Source organism: Anser anser, assembly GCF_964211835.1.
Source record: "Anser anser genome assembly, chromosome: 1".
Classification (NCBI taxonomy): Eukaryota; Metazoa; Chordata; class Aves; order Anseriformes; family Anatidae; genus Anser; species Anser anser.
The window spans coordinates 138,261,017-138,284,462 of NC_139720.1; the positions used below are offsets into that span (position 1 = coordinate 138,261,017).

The 23,446-nt window shown below is 37.2% G+C and overlaps 1 protein-coding gene across 1 annotated transcript; it reads left to right on the forward strand.

The window, feature by feature from the left end:
• Window positions 1-246: 246 nt before the first annotated feature.
• CRLF2 (cytokine receptor like factor 2) lies at window positions 247-19,583 on the forward strand. Its single transcript, XM_083812756.1, has 8 exons — window positions 247-1,047; window positions 6,337-6,448; window positions 7,202-7,374; window positions 8,934-9,073; window positions 9,797-9,959; window positions 12,138-12,252; window positions 13,366-13,450; window positions 15,010-19,583. Exons 1-8 carry the CDS (start codon window positions 912-914, stop codon window positions 15,280-15,282), a joined length of 1,197 nt encoding a protein of 398 aa, XP_083668882.1. The 5' UTR covers window positions 247-911; the 3' UTR covers window positions 15,283-19,583.
• The last annotated feature ends 3,863 nt before the right edge of the window (window positions 19,584-23,446 follow it).

Below are 23,446 nucleotides of genomic sequence, written 5' to 3' on the forward strand. Positions count from 1 at the left end.
ACTCCACTGCTTCATCACTCCTGCTTGCTACACTGCTGTATGGATGTAGCCTGACCCCAGTTTACTCCAGACCTACAGACAATTGGCCTCTTTAGACAGGATGACTGTAATTATTATAATTTATTGAAGTTCTGCTCTTTTCAAAGTATATTGAATCTCAGGTAAAGCACTATTCCCCATGTTCTATGTATAATTTTAGGTATATGGATATATAAGTATAGTATATTATAGATATATAATGCTAGGTATAGAAATAGCTAGAAGCCAGAGCAGCATACAGGTATCCAGGTAATACAGGAGGAAATTCATTCTAATGTTACCTCTTGTGTAATAGCCTCCCTACCCTGGCAGATCTTTCTGTCACAAAAGGCCTACTACATCTGACTTTGATCTGGGGGACAGAGGTGGCTCAAGCCTTCTGACATGCACCAGGCATGTGGACGGGCAGTATAAATGTCTGCTAGCAGTAACAGCTCCAAGTTAGTAAGTGGGGAGGAGATAGGTTGCTTGTACTTCACCCATCATCTGGTTACTGGGTAGTTTGTGGTCAGTGTGTTCATGTTTATGATGTGGTCACAGCTCCCCACAGTTACATGATCCTTGTTTGTATCATGGCTATTGTCACCTCTGGTACAACTATGAAAAGATAAAGCAAAGCTGGTACTGACAAGGAAGATATTCTGGGAGTTTCTTATTCTTTTCTTGTTCTTGTTCTTATTCTTTATTCTTTATTATTATTATTATTATTATTATTAATTTTCTTATTTTCTTATTCTATTATATAGTAAAAATAAAGCATGCACTCTGAAGACCTGCATTTCTAATTTGTTTATTGCTAGAGATATGTCATTTTTTAATTTCCTGTAGTCATTTCCTCCAGTTCCCTCCTGTCTGTGATATAAAGTGATCAAATGGTAAGTCCAGATATTACGATTATTCATCTCTTCACAGTCTGTTGTGTCATTCCAACTATGAGACTCATCTTTCAAGCATGTTCTGTGATCTTCACACTGGGCAACCTGATGACTTCTCAGTTGCAATCAGGTGGTAAGTTCAATAGATATTTATTTAAGTGTTTGATATACTAATTAGTAATATTTCTGTGGATACTTCATGTGTTACCGTATTCAGTACTTTTTTGGTGAAAAGAATCAACCAAAGAGAAGTTGAAATCTGGGAGAGGTAAATGAGTATTCTTAAAAAAAAAAATATTCTACTGAAATTTTATAAATATAAATCAAGAAAGAAAACGGTAAGCTTGTGCCTATTGTTAAAGAAAGAAATATTCAAATCGTTAAGCAGGACTACTTGCTGTCTAAGACTGAGATTCTTATAGAGAGGACTGCATCAGAAAATGACTACAATCTTACCATTGAACAAAGTTGCATAAATCGGACTTCAGATAAAACTTCAGCATTTAGTATTCTGGAGGAATGAACAAGATTGGAAAATATCCAGCAATATCTTATGCCTGTAAAAGCAATGAGGTAAAAAGACTACTGAAGAGCAAAAATAAGAAAGGTTTTAAAGACCGGTAATTTGGCTACCTAAATATGAGAACATCTCCGTTTCACTTGTTTGTTTGCAGTGTCATTGCTTATAGTTTCCCAAAGTCAAATGGGTACTAAGAGAAAATGAACATAAACCCCAAAACATAGACTGACAATCTAATCTTCACTCTTACTAATTTATCACATGGTCCATGTCTTTATTTTATGAGAAAGAAATACTTTAAAGTTATGCCCTCTTCTTATCAACCTATACATCAATTCTCTGTTCTGCTGTACTTACGATAAGCACTTTTTTTTTTTTTTTAGCAATGCAGAACTGACTGATTCTCCAATGTTAATTGCTCTTGTGAGTTGCTGTCTGTGCTGTGAGAAGATGTGACTTTTTTCTGCCTTGAGATGGCTACAACCTATAGCTATGTCATACTGATGGCATGACTTTGTGGGACAAAAGATGAAAATTACAGTTGTGATGCTTATTTAATGTGAAGTGTGGTGATGCCTAGAGATGGTTAACTATCCTCTACTGAAAAAAGATAAAAATAAAAAAATCACAAAATCACAAAATCTTCATCATCAACAACAAAACAAACAAAAAACCCTGCACCACTCAATTTGATGAGTTATAAGAATTATGCTATAAGGAGTATGCTTTGCCTCCAAATGTCTGTAAAAACTTTCTCTTGCTGTCCTATTAGGTCTCTTGAAAAGAGGCTTTCTACTCAGCAGTCTTGTGTGCAAAGAGTTGCATGTTCACCTACATGAGTTCCTATTAATGAAATTAAACTGTTCTCATAGATGAGTAGTATTAAGAGTTATTAGACTGTAGGTTCAGGTTTGGGTATTGCACTCCATTTGTTTCTATACAGTGTGCTGCTGCAATATGTGGAAGTTCAACATGTGGTTACTTATCAGATTTCACCAGTGTAAGAAAATCAAAAGGGTTTTTTCTTCTTTGTTGTTTCAACGCAACTGTTCCCGTAAATATACGTTCCACTCTGTTATCTTTGCAGATTGACATTCTTTCTCTCCTTTTTCTCATTTTTGATCTGTTCCATGACATTTGGGCTTTTTACAAGCTTCCCCTTCAAGCTTGAAAAGTATCTTGGAGGTGGAGTATACTTGTTCATGTTATTGCTCATGTTATTGGTTATGTCTGCATAATTTATTGCTCAAGGAAATTTCCCTTTTTTCCCCTGTAAAAGTACTTCCTCCACACACCATAGTGGTATTTTCCATGCTTCTCTGTCCTGAGAAGAGCAGTGTCTATGATGTTAAAGTCTTGTGTGGAACCCTACCATTTCCCATCTGTTTTTAATGAAGGTTTGGATAATTCCTTCTGAAGCTCATGCTCCAGGGTACTGGTATGCATTTTATACCACTCCAAGGTACTGCCATCTACTCATCTAAGCAGGGAAGCAGGCCATCCTCAGGCAGAAATTTTCTGTGATTCCTCTTTAGTCCGGGGACTGCCTCTTCATTAAACTTTTGACCTTTCTTCTGGCTATTATCATAACACAAAGAATAATGATAAACATGTTACTGTCAACTGTAGGATCATGAAAAGAAACATGCTTTAAAGAGTTACAATTATTGTGGAAGAACTGGCATATTAGCTGAGAAAGATCCATGGTGTTACAGGTGGGTTCATAAAAATTGCATCATAAAGAAAGGGAGACAAGGAAGGAAACATCATTTCGGATAACCAGTGCATACCCTCCGAGCATTTGATGTCAAATTAATACAAACTTTAAAAGTCTTACTTAAGCTTTACATCTTTTGATGTTGAAATAGCAAGGAAATGTGGATAATGCAACACATATATGCTATAGTTTGAAAAGATGCACACAATTTTTTATTGCACACTTGCACAAAATGTAGCTCATGCCACACTAATAAGGTTACAAAACCCACTCAATTAGAAAGTATAGTAGAAAATTGCACTAACTAGAGGTCTGGAAACACAGCCTTTAATAAGAAAAGTTATTTTTAAAGACTTTATTTGTATTACACAGCTGAATGCATTTTAAAGTAATTAATTATGTTAAGGCTGATTTCTGATGAAGTTCTTAAAAACTATAACGTGGCAAAGAATACGTGTAAATCACCAGACGTTTATTACAATTTCTGTTCCATTTTTATTAAATGATTCTATTTATTGTTAAGGTATTTAATAATGTATTATCTTCCATTTCAGTTACTGGAGTTTATATTTAAATATTAAAATTCCAGAGTTCTAATTCATAATATGTAGGATTACTTATTTATTTATTTATTTATTTATTTCACAGGAAAAGAATCTGATCTTAGAAAGATTTATATATGGGGTTAATTTGATGTGCTCTGAGTAATCCTGCTGAAGTCAAGTGGACTACTCAGAATGCGCAAAGTTAAGTTAATCCATAAATCACTGCAGGACTAGAGCAAAAACTATATTCTCCTCTGTTACGCAAAAATATACCTCGCCAGACCAAAGAGCTAGCATTCCGTATAAATATTAGTTCCATACACTAACATTTCTATTCTTTTTAATAAACCCGGTTTTATTTAACGAAGGGGAACATGCAATTATACAGTCAAATATGTTAAACATATATTTAGCTAACTTTATAGAAAATATAACTCTAAGTAGTCATATGGGTTTAATTTACACTAACCAGAACACTATATACTGCAAACACAGGCATGCAAGAATTTAGTACATAAAAATTAAAACATATTAGTGTATTTGTTGACCAATAGTCCACTGTAAGGCACTTTGCCATAGAATCATAGAGTCATAAAATGACAGAATCGTAGAACGGTTTGGGTTAGAAGAGACCTTAAAGATCATCTAAATCCACACCCCTGTCATAGGAAGGGGCATCTTCCACTGGACCAGGTTGCTCAAAGCCCCATCCAACCTGGCCTTAAACACTTCCAGAGATGGGGTATCCACAACTTCTCTGGCAATCTCAACTAGAGCCTCACCATGCCAAAGCATAAGTAAAGAATTACTTAATTTCTAAGTGGCTAACATCATATTAATGGCTTCAGCTAAAGACAAGATGATCTTTTAGACTTGCTGAAGGGACTTGATATCTCTTGGGCAATCTCTTGTACAAAGGTAAAACTAACTGTGCAAATTCAATTTTATGATAGCTTATGAGGTTTTGAACTTTTTGCTTCAATGCATAATTGTATCGACTTCTCCATTCTTCAGAAAACCAAGATTTTCAGTTTTAGAAAGCAATATAAAACAAGCCTGCAGCCACTAGTTAGGAAACAGAGGAGTTTGGTTTAAGTACCTCTCTTGAGTAACAACAGAATATTTTTTATTTTTTTTTTATTTTTTATTTTTTATTTTTTATTTTTTATTTTTTATTTTTATTTTTTTATTTTTTATTTTTATTTTTTATTTTTTTTAGAGCTCCATGAACCATGTAACAAGGATCTGCATCTAAATCTAGACAGATGCTCTGGGACTTCTGTCATATCTGTCTCTAGAGTGATATTGAGATAACAACATATTAGAACACAATGACACCTGTACAAAAACGTTTTGATTATCTGTTATTGCAGAAGTCGTGAAATCCCTAGACACAGAGATGTAGCCTTGAAAATAGTTAGGCAACAATGTTATTTGAATTCAAGTTTCCACATGCCTTTCTCACATGTTTGTGTTGATTACTGAGCAAAAATATAGCAAACTTAAAGATATGTAGACCTGATTCCCATGAACATTCAGGATCATTATCTGTAATAAACAGTTCATCAGAAATATTTAAAAATTTTTCCACTTTAAAAATCTTCAAGAGGTCGGAGTAGAATAAAATATAAATAAGAATCAGAGTCTAAATACTCTATTGTCCTGCTAGACAACAATGTTCCTCCAGAAGTATTTAGTGGTAGACATTTCATGTCTGGAGATTGCAGCCTGCAAATTCTGCAAATTCAAGAGGTTTTCCACCAATATTCATTATGTATTTTCCTCCTCTTTTTTAAATTTAACTAAATATAGTTTCACATCTTATAGAACTTAGAAATAAATAATTCATACTTCTTGATAGACTTCTATCATGGATTTCTAATCTTTCCGGTTTCTTCATTTTTTAATTTCAGAATTATCTCCAGTGTCTAATTGTGGAATCCTGATGGACGCAGAATTAAAATACCTGTGTCCTGGAAAGAGCTATAACAAGGGGATGGCAAGGAGATGAAAAAATATCTGTGTGCAGTCAAAGGACATTAAATGATCTTGCTTTGAGAAAGCCTGTAAGGTGGAATTGGCCAAGACCACATAGATTGTGGTTTATTCACCTATTGTGGTGACTAGATTTGTGGTCAGTTCACTTATTTGTGCTGATCTGCATTGGGTTCCTATAGGTGTATCTGCATTAGCCACCTGGTGGACAGTATTAATCCTTGTTTTTTTTTGTGGTAAGCATTACAGGCAGTTTACACACAGGATTCATGTAGCATTAGTTTCCAAATAGTTCTCCTCAGCAGGAAATTCTTAGCAGATATCATGGGAGAAGGTTGGTCTCAATGTTTAAGTCCTATGCACAGAATACATGTGAAGCAGTATATAATTTTTGACCCAGGGATGGTTGAACTCTCTCTGGTGTTGCTGTGCATATTTTCATTTTGCTATTTTGAAATTCTATTATTTTATTTATTTTAGGTTGTTTTATTCTGTTTTCTTGCATTTTAGACATTCTTATGTCTTAGATTTTAAGATTATCTGTCTACAGCATAATATCTTTGAAATACTGATTACCTACTGATGTCAAGTGATGTTTCTCATAAGCACTGCTGAAATCATATTCTCTGTAAATGTACCTGGCAGGTCAGAAAGATGCCATCAACACCAAAATAATCAATTTCAATAACGAGAAAATGCAGATCACGTGGGCAGTAGGAGAACTATTCCCTGGCGAAAATGTGTCATTTTCTTATACGTGAGTATTGATGATGACTATTCTTCTCTTCTTGAAGGACTTACTTTGGGAATTTAAAATAGCTAAGTCCATTTGACTCTTCTGCGAACTATATCTGGAAATGCTCTTAACATTTTTGTAATCATCTGACATGAAACCTGTTTACACCCATACCCTGCTACAAAAGTGTACAAAACTGTACTGCTGAATAGTCCGTCATAACAAACAATATATGAAAGCTTCATCTCCTTTTTGTCTTTGTGCTAAATGTTAATGTTAATTACACTATTGAAAGTGTTGGTGGTTTGTTTATATATATATATATATATTTGAATTATAATGTATGTATATTTTACCTATGTCACTAGTTGATGTAACAGAAATTCATTGTTTTGGTTAAAGGCAGAACTTGATCTTCCCTTTTCTTTCTGGTTAGTGTATGTGAAGGAAGTAACCGTACAATATTGGAAACAGGTTCATGAAAGCACCTGTTTGAGCAAGGCATTTTCTTATTAGAGAAACAAACAAATAAATAAAAACACAAAGGAAACTTGGTAATTTCAGACTGCACTGAATCCAAGGATTGGAAAGTCAGTGAATTCATGTCAATGAATTGCCTCACACCACTATGAAAGTTCCTGATTCAAGAAGTTCCATATGCAGACTTCTCTTGGTAGGACGACTGAAAACATACAAACAAAAAGACTAGCAAAAAGGAATTAACTGGTTAACTGGTAAGAGTGTTTCCATTCAACAATGTTTTTTCATTCCTAGATTTGAAGAAGGCAAGCAGAAAGTTTGGAAGCAATGTCCCAGTTATTTATTGGATCAAGGTTATAATTCTGGATGTCTTTTTAAGACAGAAGGACACACCCTTGCCTTCTCTATCATGAACAGCAATGGAAGTGAAGAGCGTTTTTCTAAAATACTAAAATCTGATTTCTATAGTAAGTATGTAAAATCACAGCTATGTCTTTTGGTAGTCTTAGTGTCTTCCCACATTCTCTATTTGTCCTTAGCATGAGGAGAAATCATTTATACATGTGTATAAAGTGCCATTAGTGTATACCAATACCAAACTATTGGTATTTGGAATTACTGATGCCAATTTTTGTCATTTGCTTTCATCAGTAGCAACATAGGCTCTCATGGCGCTGTAGCTAAGGGGGATTACACGGAGCAGTCAGATTTGCCCCAAAACACAGTTTCAAAATTAGAATTAAAATAGTAAAATATATGGGTGTGCCTGATGTAATGTAGATCTACTCAGTATTCATACCAGGAAAATTAATACAACTTGTTAGTTTCTTGTCTTAGTGCTGGCGATGTTTGTCATATTTTAAATCTTTAATTCTTTGGCCATTTTCCATAAGATATGAGGTAGCAAACTACTTCTTATCAAACAAGCTGTGGTACAAACCTAAGCAGATGTAAACAGAAGTTAGTTGAGTTGCTCTGGTATAGACTGACATCATAAAAGAGATCTCCTACTAGTAGAGATCTGATGATCCTGGTTTTACTAAATCCCTCCCAAATATGTTTTTCAAGTCTAGTGTGAGATTGATTTATCAAAAATTTCTGGCATTATCCTTATTTACAGTGTTTAAAATGAAGGGATTATTTTTTTTTTCTGATAAAAAATCATGCGAGAAAATATAGCAGGCATATATTATCTGGAAAATCATTATCTTTCAAGTATATTGTTAGCATTTCTTATTAATGTTTTAGTAAAAGGGATCAATTAAAAACCTGTCAAGACATCTAACTTTGAGAATACTTTTATATCCAATCTGATAAACCATGGAAAGTTGCATTTTAGTTCCTGAATTTTGGCTATTAAACTCCCACTGATACCAAAATTATGTTAAAGACTGTTAGATAACAATGCAGGAATAACAAGAACTGGACTTAAATTTTGAAATTAGGAAGGCAGGATTTTCATCTAGGAATCTAGAGAAATTGAAAAAGCAAGTAACACTCTTCTTACCCCTTTATTTCTTACTACTGAAGACTACCTAGCTACATAGGTCAAACCATTGCATTCTCTTTGGACCATCTGAAAATAATGAGGGGTAGATTGTAGATTCAGTTGTGCACAGGTAAGCACTCTCTCTTTTTTTTTTTTTCTTTTTTTTTTTTTTTTTTCATACTTCTCACCTTATCCCACATGGTCTCCAGAAGATGAACATGTGTATCTTGTAGGTTTTATGGTACTGAATTTGCCAGATCTTTTCCATTGAAGAAGTATCTTCCTTTCTCTTGACTGAAGGAGATTAGAGTCATTCTTTAAGTAGTTACAGTAGTTTTTTGAATCGAGATATCTACCTTTAAATGTGGCACCTCAAATGGTAAGTAGTGTCATGATGCCAAGCTACATTTTGACATTTAGTAAGGAGGTCAGACACAAAAGTGCATCATCCAAGAATGTCCATCTTCTTTACTTGCTACTCAGGGAAACAAGCACATTTTTTGAGTCTATTGCATGACTTTTTTCTTTTCTTCTTAGTAAAGCCCAGTCCACCAGAAAATGTGACCTTCTTCTGGAAAGATGACACTGTTACCATAACCTGTAATAAACCAGAGAGAGGTGTGAAGTGCTTGAGACTTGAACTTCAGTACAAAAGCAAATTTGACAATGGGTGGCAAGTGAGTTGGACATGACATTTTTAATCAACATTGGAAGGAGCTGGAAGTAGCATCTCCATAGAAAGTGAAATGGTGTGGTTTTCAAATTACTCTCCCCTCCCATGTTTTCAGAACCGATGGTAGCAGAAAACTGTTGGATATTTTGGTTCCTAGATCCCTGCCATGCCAGAAATCATTTACTTTTTGAGCTATATCCACTTTCTACACAAAGAGCTAGGGACAATCTAAAGGAAAGGTCATACATTCAAAATAGAAGACTTAGAAGATAAAAGCAGAAAGCAGAGTGGAGTTAAAAGACAGAAAAAGGGAGAAAGCATGAAATAAAATGAAAGAAAAAAAAAGATGAAACAGGATTTTTATCTATTCTGTTTCGCTGTTAAGTATATCTATATATTATTTCATTGACTTAAATCTTTCCAGTCACATACATAACTTGTTAATATTTTGTGGTTTTAAAGTTTTTTTCTTCTATATTGTAAATAGCAACTGTAGCATAGTACTCTATGTAATGATTGTTATGTCCTTCAGTTCACCATCAGACAGTAAGCAATGGGCAAGAATAGGTAAAGAAGAGGAATTCTTCAAAATTCAGAGAAGTTAAATTTCATTTTTGAGGTTTTCGTTTGGCCTACCCCTTATCCTAGTCATGATCACACCTGAATGTAGCATTCTGAAGCTTTGTCTTGAAAACTGGAATTAACAATGATGTGCCTTCCTTCTCAGTCCAGAACTTCTAAGTGTTGCAGAGTTGGAGAGCAAGGCTTTGATCCAAGGAAATGCTATTCTTTCCGTGTCAGACTGAAGAGGCTAGTACCCTACTGCAACGTAGTTAATTACAGCAGTGACTGGGAAGCAGAAACATTCTGGATGAATGGCACATTATTAGGTAACAGCTGTGCTACATTCATATGCTATCTAAGTGTAAAAGGGTAAGGGGTGACTGCAAAAGAAGCTCGAAAGCTGCATCAGGTTCATGTTGCACTGTCATGATCCATCTTCTGTCATCAATCATCTTGGGGGTTTGGACCAGAAGATCTCCAAAGGTCCCTTCCAACCTGTGAAAAAATGTCTGTGAAAATTCTGTGATCAGAGAAAATTTATGTGGGTGTCTGATTGCCCATTTTTAACTCCTGTCCCCTTTGTCCTTATGACTCATAACACTACCAATTTATGCAATAATCCATAAAGCTAAAAGTGTCCTTATTTTTTTGTGTTACTATAGTGTCTAGGGTCTCCTAATGACAGTGATGTGATACATACTGTGTATATATTACATGTTGTATACACATACACACATATGTAAATATATGCACATTTACATGTCTGTGTTTTGTATTTGCATACGCATGCAGGCACTCTGGTGACAAATGATACATGGACATTAAACCTGAGCTCTAAGAAAGACCTTTATGCTCAGATTTTAAGGCCATTTCTTTTAAAATACATCCAGCTGAGCTACAGGATCAGAGGTCATAGCCGTCTGGTGCTCATATCTGCTGAATTGATTAAAACAGAGTATAGCGGAAAAAGTGAAATGGAAGCAATGTCAGTATCAGCATTGTTTTCCCTCCTGGGAGATCCACTTAGATAGGTGTGATGGCCTTGGACTAGACCTTTGATGGAAACTATTTTACTGGTTATCAAAACCAAAAGACAGATTTGTTGTAGTAAAACAAAGACTGTAGGCCAACCCAACACATTTGTATCAGCTAACCTCAGAATGCCACCCACTAGGTCTTATCAAAATGATGAAATACCCAGATGTCCATTGTACTAAGATCCCAGTTCTCTAAAATGCAATGAGCTACTAGCTCACCCAAAGAAAATCTGTACACACAAAGCTGGGCTGAAATCCTGGAACAACAATAAGTATGTACAGACTGTGTACTACTAGTAGGAATAGAGAAGCCTCCTCCACCATGCAGATTGTGAGCCTGCAAGCATGTCCTCTGATGTGGCTGGCAATGTCTTTCAGAATACAAAGAAGAAATGTACATCTCTGAGAGGTGGGAGCATACAGACCTACCTGCACCCTTTGACCAGAGGATGCCAACAGGCAACTACAAACATGGAAAACACAGAAGAGATAGGCTAATTGTGCAGTTGCTTTGAGTGCCCCTGGATCAGAATTGACATTGGCACAGCCCCGTCAATGAGACAAGCAACTCACTTCAGGCCTTTAATGAGTTATTATTACCTCCATATCTAGCATCACAGGAAGACTTTCATAGCCTCTGAATGCCTTTTTGGCAGTCACAGAGAAAGAAGTGACTCTTTAGCCCTATTTATACAACAGTTCACCCTTTATTTAGTTTAGTTTTCATAGTGTCTATTTGGAGAGCAGAAGGTCAGTATTAGGAAGTCCAGTTTTGTAGTAGCTTTACAAAAGCTGCAGAAAAGAAAAAAACAATGCTGAGAATGCCAAAAGGTGGAAAAATGTATTTGTTTATATACCTATGTGTTGGAATCTACCACTAGTTCCTTTCTGGGTGTCGGCACTTGTGGTTTGCTGACTTTCTGGTATATGGGATGGGGGATTTATTTATTTATTTATTTGTTTGTTTATTTATTTATTTTGTCTTTTGTTTTGTTTTGAGAAATAAGACATTTAAGCTATGTAAAAAATCCCACTTGCAGCTTTTTATCTCGGGAAAGAAGCCACATAAGCTACATGAAAAATGCAGATGCAGCTTTTGTGACTGTATGTAAGACAGATCTTAGCACAGAATTGCAGCATCACTGTCAGTGCAGTGAGAGGAACATGAGAAGCATCGCTCTGAATGCTTCGACTCTTTGCACATACGCACCCTCCTTTCTCCTGTACCAGGTCTATTTAAATAAAAGAACAATTTTCTTTTGTTGCAAGGTTTGGGTAAGGATTTTTGTTGTTGTTGTTGTTGTTGTTGTTTTTTGTTTTTGTTTTTCAATTGAACAACTGAATTTCTTGTATTTGTTCCTAAATAGTATTTTTTTTTTTAAGAAAAGTCAGTGCTCTAGTGTAATTAAGAATACTTGCTGTTAAAGCAAACAAGGTTTTCACATCCTTTTTTGTGATTATTCCTAGATTCATGTGATGATGATATAAAATCTCAGTCAAATACAGTAATTCTTTTAAGTTGTTTGCTGGCAGTACTTCTAATGATATTTATCCTCTTGATTCTTCTGTGTAAATGGCAGAGGTAAATATAATCTTACTGGGTACTACTAAATTTTTATATCATGAAAATAGAGCGATCATTTAGGATCAAATCTTTTAACAATCCAAATTTCTATTTGAGGAATGAATTCAGAATCAAAGCATAGAAGTAATGTCTTAATTACTATTTGGCAGCTAATTTATCCTGGCCTTTCAAACATCAAGGTCTTTATCTTTCAAAAATAATAATACTAATAATAAATAAATAATAAATAATAAATAAAAATAAAAATAAAATAAAATAAAATAAAATAAAATAATAAGATAAAACAATGTCTTAGAAAAAACTTATGTCTCTTCCATGTCATTTCTTCTCTTTTTCTAGAAGTCCACTTAAGTCTTAAAAAGACTTAAATCCAATATTTTGTTTTCTGCTTCTGAATTGTTTTATGTTTTTTGGGCAACTTTCATCAGACTCAATGTCTAGTTGCAGTAGGCTGAAGAGAGCCTGAATGCACTCAACTTTCATAAGACTATATCAATATTTGTATTTGTAGTCTAATGACTGTTCATGTTTAAAATCTACAATTAAAAAATAAAATCTGCATAGGTCCTGAATTCTGGTCTTTTTCAGTGGGGGGGGAAGAAAAAAAAGCAGTACTGTTGAGTATAGATATTTTCAGATCATAAATTCATTTTTTTTTTCCTCCAATATTTCAGTTTACATTGGTGTTCACTAAGTCAGCCAATAAAGCTTTTTGTTTCTCCAGCTTCCCCATCCTGGGGAACATGGCCAGGGAATGTAAAGCTCTGACTACTACGTAGAGAAAAATGCTACTTGCTGACTAGCTGTAAATTTACATATGTTCCAGATTTTGTTAGGATGAGATTGACTGAAAACCCAACAGTAAAATCACTGTTAGCCTGATGATCTTATCATTCCATTATATTGTATAAATCTCATCCGATGATTGTTTTACTGTAGTAATGTAGTAATACTGCTTTTTGACTTTAACACATGTATAAAAGAAATCAAGCCTAGAGTATTGTCATATAGATTATATTTGTGGCTACAGCACTGTGTTGAAGTAGACACTTGTATGAATAACTACATCATAACAGAATGCCTATTTGCATTTTTCTTTCCTCTTTGCAGACTTCAGAAGTCTGTCATGCCTACCATACCAGATCCAAAATACGTATTTGCTGATCTCTTCAATGATCATAATGGAAACTTCCAGGTAAACGTTCTGTTCCCAGCAAGTCCGTGAACTCTGCAATGTTGTGAATGTTTTGAAAGTAGTTACTGACACTTGTTCTGGGCTGATGTTACAGCAAGTGACCCAAAAAAAAAGCTCTTCCTCTCATGCAACATCACCAACAAAACTCATAAAATCAGTGTAGTGCTGCACTGTGTAAAGAGGGTTGTTGTTTCAAGAGAAGAATTTAAAGATGTTTAAGATATATTAAGATATAAGATGTTTAAGATATTTAAATATTTGTGAAATGCAGGGAGACTTATTGCTGAACCAACAACAGCACTCATGGCTTTGTGGGCATCAGTCACAGTAGGAAACGTCCTCTCTCTCATCACAGAGAGCTGTGATCACTAACCATTTAGACACAGAGCAGCTGTAAAATGAAAGTACTACAGGTTTTGCATTTGTTTTCTTACTGTTCCTTGAATCCATGACATCACATAAGTGATATAATATCTGTATTAATTCAGTTGTCTTTATGTTAATTACTACCATGTTTCCTCTGAAGGTAGACAGGTCAAATATTTTCAAACTTTTTCAAACCCAATGACAACATAAAAGAGTAGTAATAACATTTCAGTGATGAACTGAAAAGGGTCCATACATAGGATATCTTTAAAATATAACTGAAGAAGAAAGATATAAATGAAATTAATACTGAAGATTCAATCCAGAAGTGCTCTATTGTATAAATCTCCCTATAAACTCAGTCCAAATTTAGATTAAGTCAGGACTTGAGTGAAAGAATGTGCAAGTCTACCAAGGAAAGAACACAAGATACTTTATATATCCAAAGTTATCCAAAGGCCCTGATTAAATACAAAGTTCACTTGGTTTGTTCAGTTTAGAGAAGAGAGGACTGAGGGGTGACCTCATCATGGTCTACAACTTCCTTACAAAGGAGAACTGAGGGGGAAATATCGTTATCTTCTCTGTGGTGACTGGTGGTAAGGCCCAAGGTCCAGCATGAAGCTGTACCAGGGGAAGTTTAGATTGAGTATTAGGAAAAGGTTATTCACTGAGAGGGTGGGCAGGCAATGGAACAGGCTCCCCCATTTGCAGTCTAATGATTGCTCATGTTTAAAATCTACAATTAAAATACAAAATCTGCAAAGGTCCCAAATTCTTTGTCATGGCCACAAGCTTCTCAGTGTTCAAGCAGCATTTGGACAACACTCTTGGAAGTATGGTTAAATTTTCAGCTAGTCCTGTGTGGAGCTAGGAGTTAAATTCAATGATCGTTGTCAGTCCCTTCCAACTCAGGATATTCTATGGTTTAATATGATTCTGTGATTTTATAATTTAATGTGTTCTTGATAATTTGTAGGCATTTATATGCATCTGTAGAAAACTGCCTTTCTTCCTGTCTTTCTTCTTTGCATCTTATTTCCTGCTTGACTATCTTGCTTCATTTTCATCTCCTCCATTGTGGATGATCCTGGAAAGATGCCATTATTAAAGGAAAATCCACATCTGTACTGCCAGACGTCTTTTGATTGGCATCTTAGAACCTGCCACCGACAACGTTTTAATTCTCCTAGGAGTGGATAGACAAAACTGATCATGCAATGGTACAAACCAAGCTAGAATATGAAGAGCCAGAGTGCATCATTGAGGAGGAAAGCCAGCAAAAGGACATGAAGAACAGTGACAAGCAGGAATCTAGGGAAAAAATCTTCAGCTCTTCAGGAGCAGCTGGAAATTACAGTCCCAAAGCAGGTCAGAATGCCTGCCTGATGCCAACATCCAATAATACAGCTTCCTTTTCTGGCTTCCAGAATTTAATGAATGATGACACATATGTAATGTTATAAAATTTGCATAATTCAGGAGGTATGGACAACAGTTAACTAAAGCAAGCATACAACACTCTAAGAGGTATGGTTTAATTTTTAGGTAGTCCTGTGTGGAGCTAGGAGTCGACCTTGATGATTTAGGCAGGCTTAGTATTTGAAATAAATGCCTGATAACTTTATTAGAGTTCTGGTTTTGGTTTATCTTTAGGACTATACAAAGCCCTATTTTCCTGCTATGAGCAGGAGAAAACAAGAGCTCCTCCATGGTACATCTTCAAGAGTTGAGACTCAGTCCTGGTGCTCATGTAGTGCAAACTACATCATTATTCTTCCCAAATTAAGAGAAAAAAATAAAGGTATTTGTCTGCTAGTGGTCTTTGTCTCACAAAAGCCAGGTGATGTAACATTCATTCTCATAGGGATAGGATACTGCTTCTAAAGATCTTTGTACTAGAAATGATTGCTTCTCCCATGGTGAAACTTTGAGCTCCATGGCATGCATTAAAAAATTTAAAAAGAGAAAGAATAGGTCACATGTCTAAGATCAGAAGAGTGAGGATATACAGTACTGAGTCATGTTTAAGTAATGCAAGTAGTGCAATGCAAACAGCTTCCTTCAAAGCTTCCAGTGATGCTTTGCGGGCCTCCTCTGAGGTCAGGTCCTCGGTATCTTATAGTGTCTTTTTGTATGACTAAGAAACTTCTTATAAAAAGGTGAGGTTCAATTTGAACAATATTTACATTTAACTGAGTTGGATTTATTTTAAACAATTTTTAATGTTATCAAGTAGCATTGTAGATACTTCCTAGGACTTATTCAGATTAAATATATCAGTCTTTAATACTCAAATGGTGTTCTAATGTTTTCTAAAACATACCATCTTTTAAACATTTTTTGTTTAATTTTAAATTTAAATTCAATATACTATACATTAGATCTCAGAAGCAAAATCTTAACTATTCTGTAAATTTCTCTGTATCACTTAAACTACATGCGGCTTGAAAACAGATTTTGTAAAATGTTCAGTGCTAAACGTATCTATGATAAATGTCAGATCTTGTAGACATACTATGATTATATGTTGAAGCAGTTCCAGTTATTTACATGGACATCAACAAGTCATTGAATAATTTTATCAGTTGACTAAACTTTGCCTATTGAATACTTTTATTAACCAATTCATAGTGTAACTTGCAGATTGCACATATCAGAAAATTACCGTGATTAGTAAACTATTTTTAACACAGCACTTAAAAAAACTATAATGCCAGGTATCCTTGGGAACTCTGTACAGTAATGTAAATCCATTAGGTTTCAAAATCAGTTTCTAGGTCACCCAGTTTGCTGTACAAGGAAAAAATCAGATTTATTTTTTTATTTTTTTTTTTCTGGCCAACAACTGCAAAACTTAACTGGGAAGGTAGTTTATACACATTTCCCTTATTTTTCTTGACATTACCTTAGACTTAATTTTTCATTACAAGAAAAACAGGCTAAGAAAGGATTTCTCATAATCCTGACAATTTTTTTTTTGCCTTTTACTATATAAAAACAGATGTATGCAAACCTTTAGGGTCGTTTTGTACACCCCATATTTCTGGATTTTTTTTACAAAGGCAAATATGCAATGTTTCAATAGCCTAGTAATATTACTATTCACAGTATTTTCCTGAAATTTTAATTTGGAGGGAAAAGAAGAAAGTCATGTGAAATTGTGCTGTTTCAGCAATGTTTCTGAACTGAAAATGTACAGTCATTTAAGTTTTTAGTTTGAACTATAACTTGTATTTTTTAGTCATAAAGGTTCTGTTGCAAAACTATACAACCATATTTACATAGTATATAACAGATAAGAAATAAAAGGAACAAAATGTCTACATATCTCAAATATTTATTTTAAAAACATCCCTTTATGAAGAAAATACAACAAAAGGAATTAATGAAATTCAAAACAAATAACTGTTCTTTAAAAAAAAAAAAATACCAAACTTCGATTCTTGAGGAATTCTTGAAAAATGTCTAGAGAAGGATGAAGAAGATGATTTAAGCAATGGAAAAGGTCTTAAATACTGATGCTGATTCTGTCAAACATGGTACAAGAAGACATAAATCAGATTAGCGATACCCATTGCTTATGGCTACTGGGTGCCTTGGGAACGCCCAAGCATGCTTCTGACCTCCACATTTGTGGTGCCTGCCCTAGCCCACCTCTGTTGAGATTTAGGCCCTGGCGGCACTCGGCCACAGCAGGCACATCTCTATGAAGCTCTGGGCATGAAGAGCTGGGAGCCAGTGCTCCTGGGCACATTGCAGCTTTGGGCTGAATCACTGCTCAGAGAAACATCAGTGAGAAGGGTGACAGTATGATAAGCTGGTTATGAATAAAAAATATCTGAAGGTTGGGGCAAAATACCTTAATGAAATGTGGGGGTTTTACTCAGGTGGGCAGCAGAGCTCCACCACAACCTCTCTCTCACTCCCCATCCTCAAAGGGAAAGGGAGAGAAAATAGGAAGGAAAGGGCTCAAGGGCTGAGATAAAGACAGGGAGATCACTCAACAATTATCATCATGGGCAAAACAGACTCAGCACAGGGAGATTTGAAAATTTACCTATTACTAACAACCTAGAGAAGTGAGAAACAATGAAAACAAACTAAAAACACCTTCCTTCCCTTCATCCACTCTCTTCCACCTCCTCCCCCTGAGTGGTGCAGGGGAATGGGGAATGGGGGCTGTGGTCAGTCCCTAACACTGCCTCCACTGCTCCTTCACGGTCCCTCCCTGCCCCTGCTCCCCGTGGGGTCCCTCCCACGGGATGCCGTCCTGCCCGAACTGAGCCTGCGGGGGCTGCCCACAGGCAGCAGCTCTTCCAGAACTGCTCCCACACGGCTCCGTACCATGGAGTCCATCCATCCCCCAGGAGCAAACTGCTCCAGCACGGGTCCCCCACGGGTGGGCGGCAGCTCCCCCCAGACCCCCTGCTCCTGCGTGGGCTCCTCTCCACGGGCTGCAGCTCCGGCCCGGGGCCTGCTCCTGCGGGGGCTCTCCATGGGCCGCAGCCTCCTCCAGGCCACATCCACTTGCTCCACCGGGGGCTCCTCCACGGGCTGCAGCGTGGAGATCTGCTCCGTGTGGGACCCGTGGGCTGCAGGGGGACAGCCTGCTGCACCAGGGGCCTCTCCACAGGCCGCAGGGGAACTGCTGCTGCCTGCCTGGAGCACCTCCTGCCCAGCTGCTGCACTGACCTTGGGGTCTTCAGGGCTGCTTCTCACTCCTCTCTCCCAGCTGATTTTTTTTTTCCCCCTTTCTTAAATCTGCTCTCACAGAGGTGCAAACAACACCGCTTATTGGCTAGGCTCTAGGTAGTAGTGGGTCCCTTTGGAGCCAGCTGAAACTGGCCCTTGTCTAACATGGAGCAGCTTCTGGATTCTTCTCACAGAGGCCATGCCTGTAGCCCCCCAACTGCCAAAACTTTGCCATGTAAACCCACTACATGAAAATATGATTATATGTCTTCTACAGCAAATTTAAAAGGGGTTGTATGGATCTAGCACTTTAGATAGGAATATTAGCAAGACAGATAAGTTCAAGAACAATTTCCTGTTGTTTATGCCATATAACCAATCACTCTGTCTTCATATCAAGGTTGTGTAAGGGTATGTAGAAGAGTGTCACTTTGGTCTCAAGTCATTCAAGAGAGACAGTTGCCTCCAAAAAAACTCTTAATCTTCAGACTGTGACAAATACTGCATATGACCTTGCTGTTCAATTAAGACATTTTTACATTATAAAGGTTTATTTGCTTATTTATTTATTTATTTATTTATTTATCCTGTGTGTTTTGCCTGTTGGCCTAGTGTTTACTTTGTAGGAGAGGTCTGGACAGCAATGTAGCTAAATTCAAGAGCCTTTGCTACCCAAGGTTTACTGAAAAGAATTGCAGGCTGGCTTGCTGCTTTCTACTACTGTCACAAGCAGCAACAGGTTGGAAAGTCTGTTAACATGAGGTTTCCCTAATCTTCCATCTTCCCTTCCCTTCCCTTCCCTTCCCTTCCCTTCCCTTCCCTTCCCTTCCCTTCATTGTAATTTCCCTGAAGTTTGCAGAGCCGTGAAGCCCCTCTCTCTGAGTAGGCTTGCAGTGATTCATGAAAACCTAGCTACAAACAAGCAAATTAAATGGGCATCCAGGAAAAAGCCTGTTCAACTCCCCACAGTGAGAAGAAGGGTGCATGGCAACTTTCACATCTTTCCTTTCACATATTCAGTATTTGTCATGTTTCTTCAAAGGCATGAGTCCCTCAGATGCTACATCTTGTTCCTAATTATATCCCACAGAAAGACAGAAATTGTGTATCATACAGTAGTCCAGACTAATTGAACTATATTTTCTGAACAGCAGAACAAGCAGAATGTATATTTATTCCTCATGCAATTTATGTTCTAGCTATACCAGTGCTGAGCCAATTTGCATTGATAGATTGAACATCTATACTGTTTGCTTTGCTTTTGATGTGTGATTTACAGTGAGAGAAAGAATAGGAGGAAATCACATGGATTTTTTTTAAGCAAGTAACAGGACTCATTTAAACTGGTCTTGCAACTCCTACTTTCCTTTTATTATTATTATTAATAATTATATTAGTACGTTTCAATCTATTTGGAAATATGTTTTAAACAACCATGAGCAGAAAAATGTTCCTTCCTTTCCAATGAACCTAAAAGTTTCTTACAGTGCTTTCATATAAGCTTTTGAAACCATCTTTGCTTTTTTTTTTGTTGGCTTACATTTTTCTAATTACTAGTTTATTTTGTTTTACCCTTTCCCTGGAAGCGATGTGGACTGCAAAGACGAAGATAGGAGGGCCACATTAAGCACTTGAAAGACTCAGCTAAATAAAATCATTTTCTTTGGAAAATCCATGCAGCTCTAAACTTGTCAAAATACTGAGGAAAACACTCAATTATTCATGTGGGAAAAGAAAACAGGGCCCTAACTGACCCTCTGTCAATGAGTATATAAGTAGACACTGACTAATCTAGTGCACAGTCCCTATATGTAGTCAGTCACCTGCAGGGCTTGATCCTGCACAATTTCTTGCTGGCGACTCCTGGCACAAGGTTTTGTGGACCAGAAGACAGGTGTACACTTGCCCTGTGCAATAACCAGTCCCTTCATGCATCCACACTTGCCAAGCATGTGGCAAGCTTGCAGAGAAGCCCCAAATTGGCAAGACAAGAAGCTGCAGCTGCTTGGGGTTCCTCTCCTCCTCACCTGGGAGCAGTGGTAGGGCAGAGCCCTCTCCCCTGTGTGTCCACTGCCCAGCAGGGGAAGGGACAGAAGAGCAGCTGGCTCTGCCTCCCAGGGAGCTGCCGAAAACCACAAAGAGGCACTGAGCATCCTGGCCACCACAGTGGTCACAGAGGAGGAGTGGTGGGAGTCAGCAGCCGGGCCAGCACACCTGCCTGCTCCGCTCCACAGCCCCAAAGCCTACTAGCGTGCTCTCATTTCTCCTTAATGGGCTGCAGCTGAGGAGCCTGCATCTGCTTCCTAGTGAAGTAACATAATTTATTTCTCAAAATAAAATCCCTGAGACTAGCAATAAGGTTTGTGCCTACCTGCCCTGTGGCTAGAGCTTCTCATTTTCTAGTCTTAGAGAAGTGTGAGCGAGAGAAAGTAGCAACACACCATATCAAACCAAATCTCTCTGTATGTACCTAGGCAGCCTGAAAATGTTCTCAGAAGAGGGACCAAAGGAATATTTTTATCTTTTTGGATTATAAGATAATATAATCATAAAAATAGAAGAGGAACAAATATTCTTTCATGTCTATATTTTGCTTTCTTCCTCTCCATTGTTCCTTGTATCAATATGCCCAAGGAGTAGCTTTTTTTTTTTTTTTTTTTTTTTGTAAATGGTTTCCTGCTCTATACTGATATCCGAAAGACTTCTGTTAAGAAGTAACCTCTATGGCTGTGTTCTTGGATGGCTGTTAAAGGGAAGAATACAGTCATGTTCAGATTTTTAATAAGAAAACAAAATGGGGTGATAAATCATGAGCAAATGGCCTTCTAAGGAGATAGAGGAATACCTTACAATTAGATCTCTGTACTCTTAGATAAATATAGAAGTTGCCCAAGGAAACATTACAGCACAATCTCCTTAAAGGGTGATAAATCCATAATAACTGCCAATTGCGGAAGCTTGGACATGAATACAAGGAATGTGACTCCCTTAGAAAGTCTCTTAGACTCCCATATGACTCCATTAGAACACCTGGGCAGAGCTTAACAACAGTAAGATGGAAAGGGAGGTCAGGCATTGGAACAGGCTCCCCAGAGAAGTAGTCATGGCACCAAGCCTGTTGGTATTCAAGAAGTGTTTGGACGATTCTCTTAGACATAGGATTTGGTTTTGGGGTGGTTCAGTGAAGAACCAGGAGCTGGACTTGATGATCTTTGTGGGTCCCTTCCAACTTGGGATATTCTATGATTCTGTGATCTGCCTTACTGTATCTTGGCATGGTCAGCCAAGAGATGTGGTGAAGATGAGTGAAGATGGCACACATGCACATACAGTGTTTTTTTAATGAGTATAGGAGGTCCTTCTCACTAAAACAAAGAGCAATTAGGACCTGACTTCTACACACCCTGTGAGTCCTCTAAGGGATGAGCTATAGGGTCATGGAGAGGAGGAGAGGAGGATCAATTCCCACCCTCTCCAGTGGAGAAGATGGAAAAATATCAACCCTCCCTTTCTCTCCCTCACATTCTTTAGGCCTTGAAGGTGAGAACTCTGTAAAATGTGCGCAGTGAAGCACAATGGTCTCTAAAATGCTTTAATGATTTCAAGTATATAAATCACAGGGTGGGGACTTCTTTATTTGAGTAAAGGGAGGCACCTCCCCAGTTTGCAAAACTCTCTCTAATGTAATGCCACTGCTAGCCGGATCATGAGTTCAAGTATCACTCACCCACTGAAGTCATTCAGAAATGTTGCCTACACAAGAGGCCTAAATATTAAAACAATGTTTGGCCAACAATAACAGTAAATAAAGCTTTTCATCTGAAATTCTTAAAGGATGGATTTCCAAATATTATTTCTACCACATCTTAAATGCATTCATAGAGGCAATAGGACACCACAGATATTCACCAGGTCATAGAAATGTTACCAAGCATCTGATGGGTTTCTGGGGGAAATATAGAGCAGGCCAGCAGAACCAGGCACACTGGTCTGCTAGGCAACTAGTCATATTTACAGTGCACTAAATTGCCATAGAACACATTAAACTAATATATATATTCAAAAGACTCCTTCTACTTTGCAGCAAATTTTGCCATAAGCAAAGGTGTTTCCAGTGGAAAATGGAAATTCTGGGGGCTTTCTGCCTCATTACGTAGCCAAGACCTCCATCTTCATTTCCATCCAAACGATTCATCCAGAAGCTGTAAAGCTGAAGCAAGTTTACTGTAGGTCAATCTGCTAATACATGTTCTGCCTCTTAGTATCTTACCTCTATGTATTGAGTTACCCCAGGGTTTTTTACATATTAAAAAGGGAGAAAACATGTTAAACAGCCTGGCTTCAGGTTTGCTTATGAGTCATTAGAAAGGCTTAATACAGCAAAGCCACTGGAAACAGATGTTTTTGCTTCATATCATGTTCTGCAGATGTTGTTCATAAAAATATTAAAGCTGAGATGGGGGGCTTCTTGTGCAATTTTTTTCCCATTCATTCCAAAATATTTGAACTTCAGTACAAAGAACATCAGTAAACAAAGGGTCTAGCAGATGGTTGAGTGGAGTTATCGCTCATGGCATCTCAGTGCGTGCAAATGTCTCATGTCTCTTGCATGCTATTTCGCAGAAGGTGCTAGATCACAATCAACGATGTAAAGGATTTGAACACCCAGGTACTGGAGAAGATCTCCACATCAGAAAAGTCTCAGAGGGTTACCACCCTTGTGGACTAAAACAGGTAGCATCGTTAATATGGTGTAGATTGAAAACAAGAGGTAAAAGAGGCAGACAGAAGAGAGTGTATTTCCCCTTAATTTTGATTAAACTCACAACTGTGCTGTCACTTCACATCTTAGGTTAAAACCAGTCAAATCAGAATTGTTTTCAGAACTTACATCCTGGCTGAGGTGTTTCTTCTACTAGCATGGGACTCAGTGGG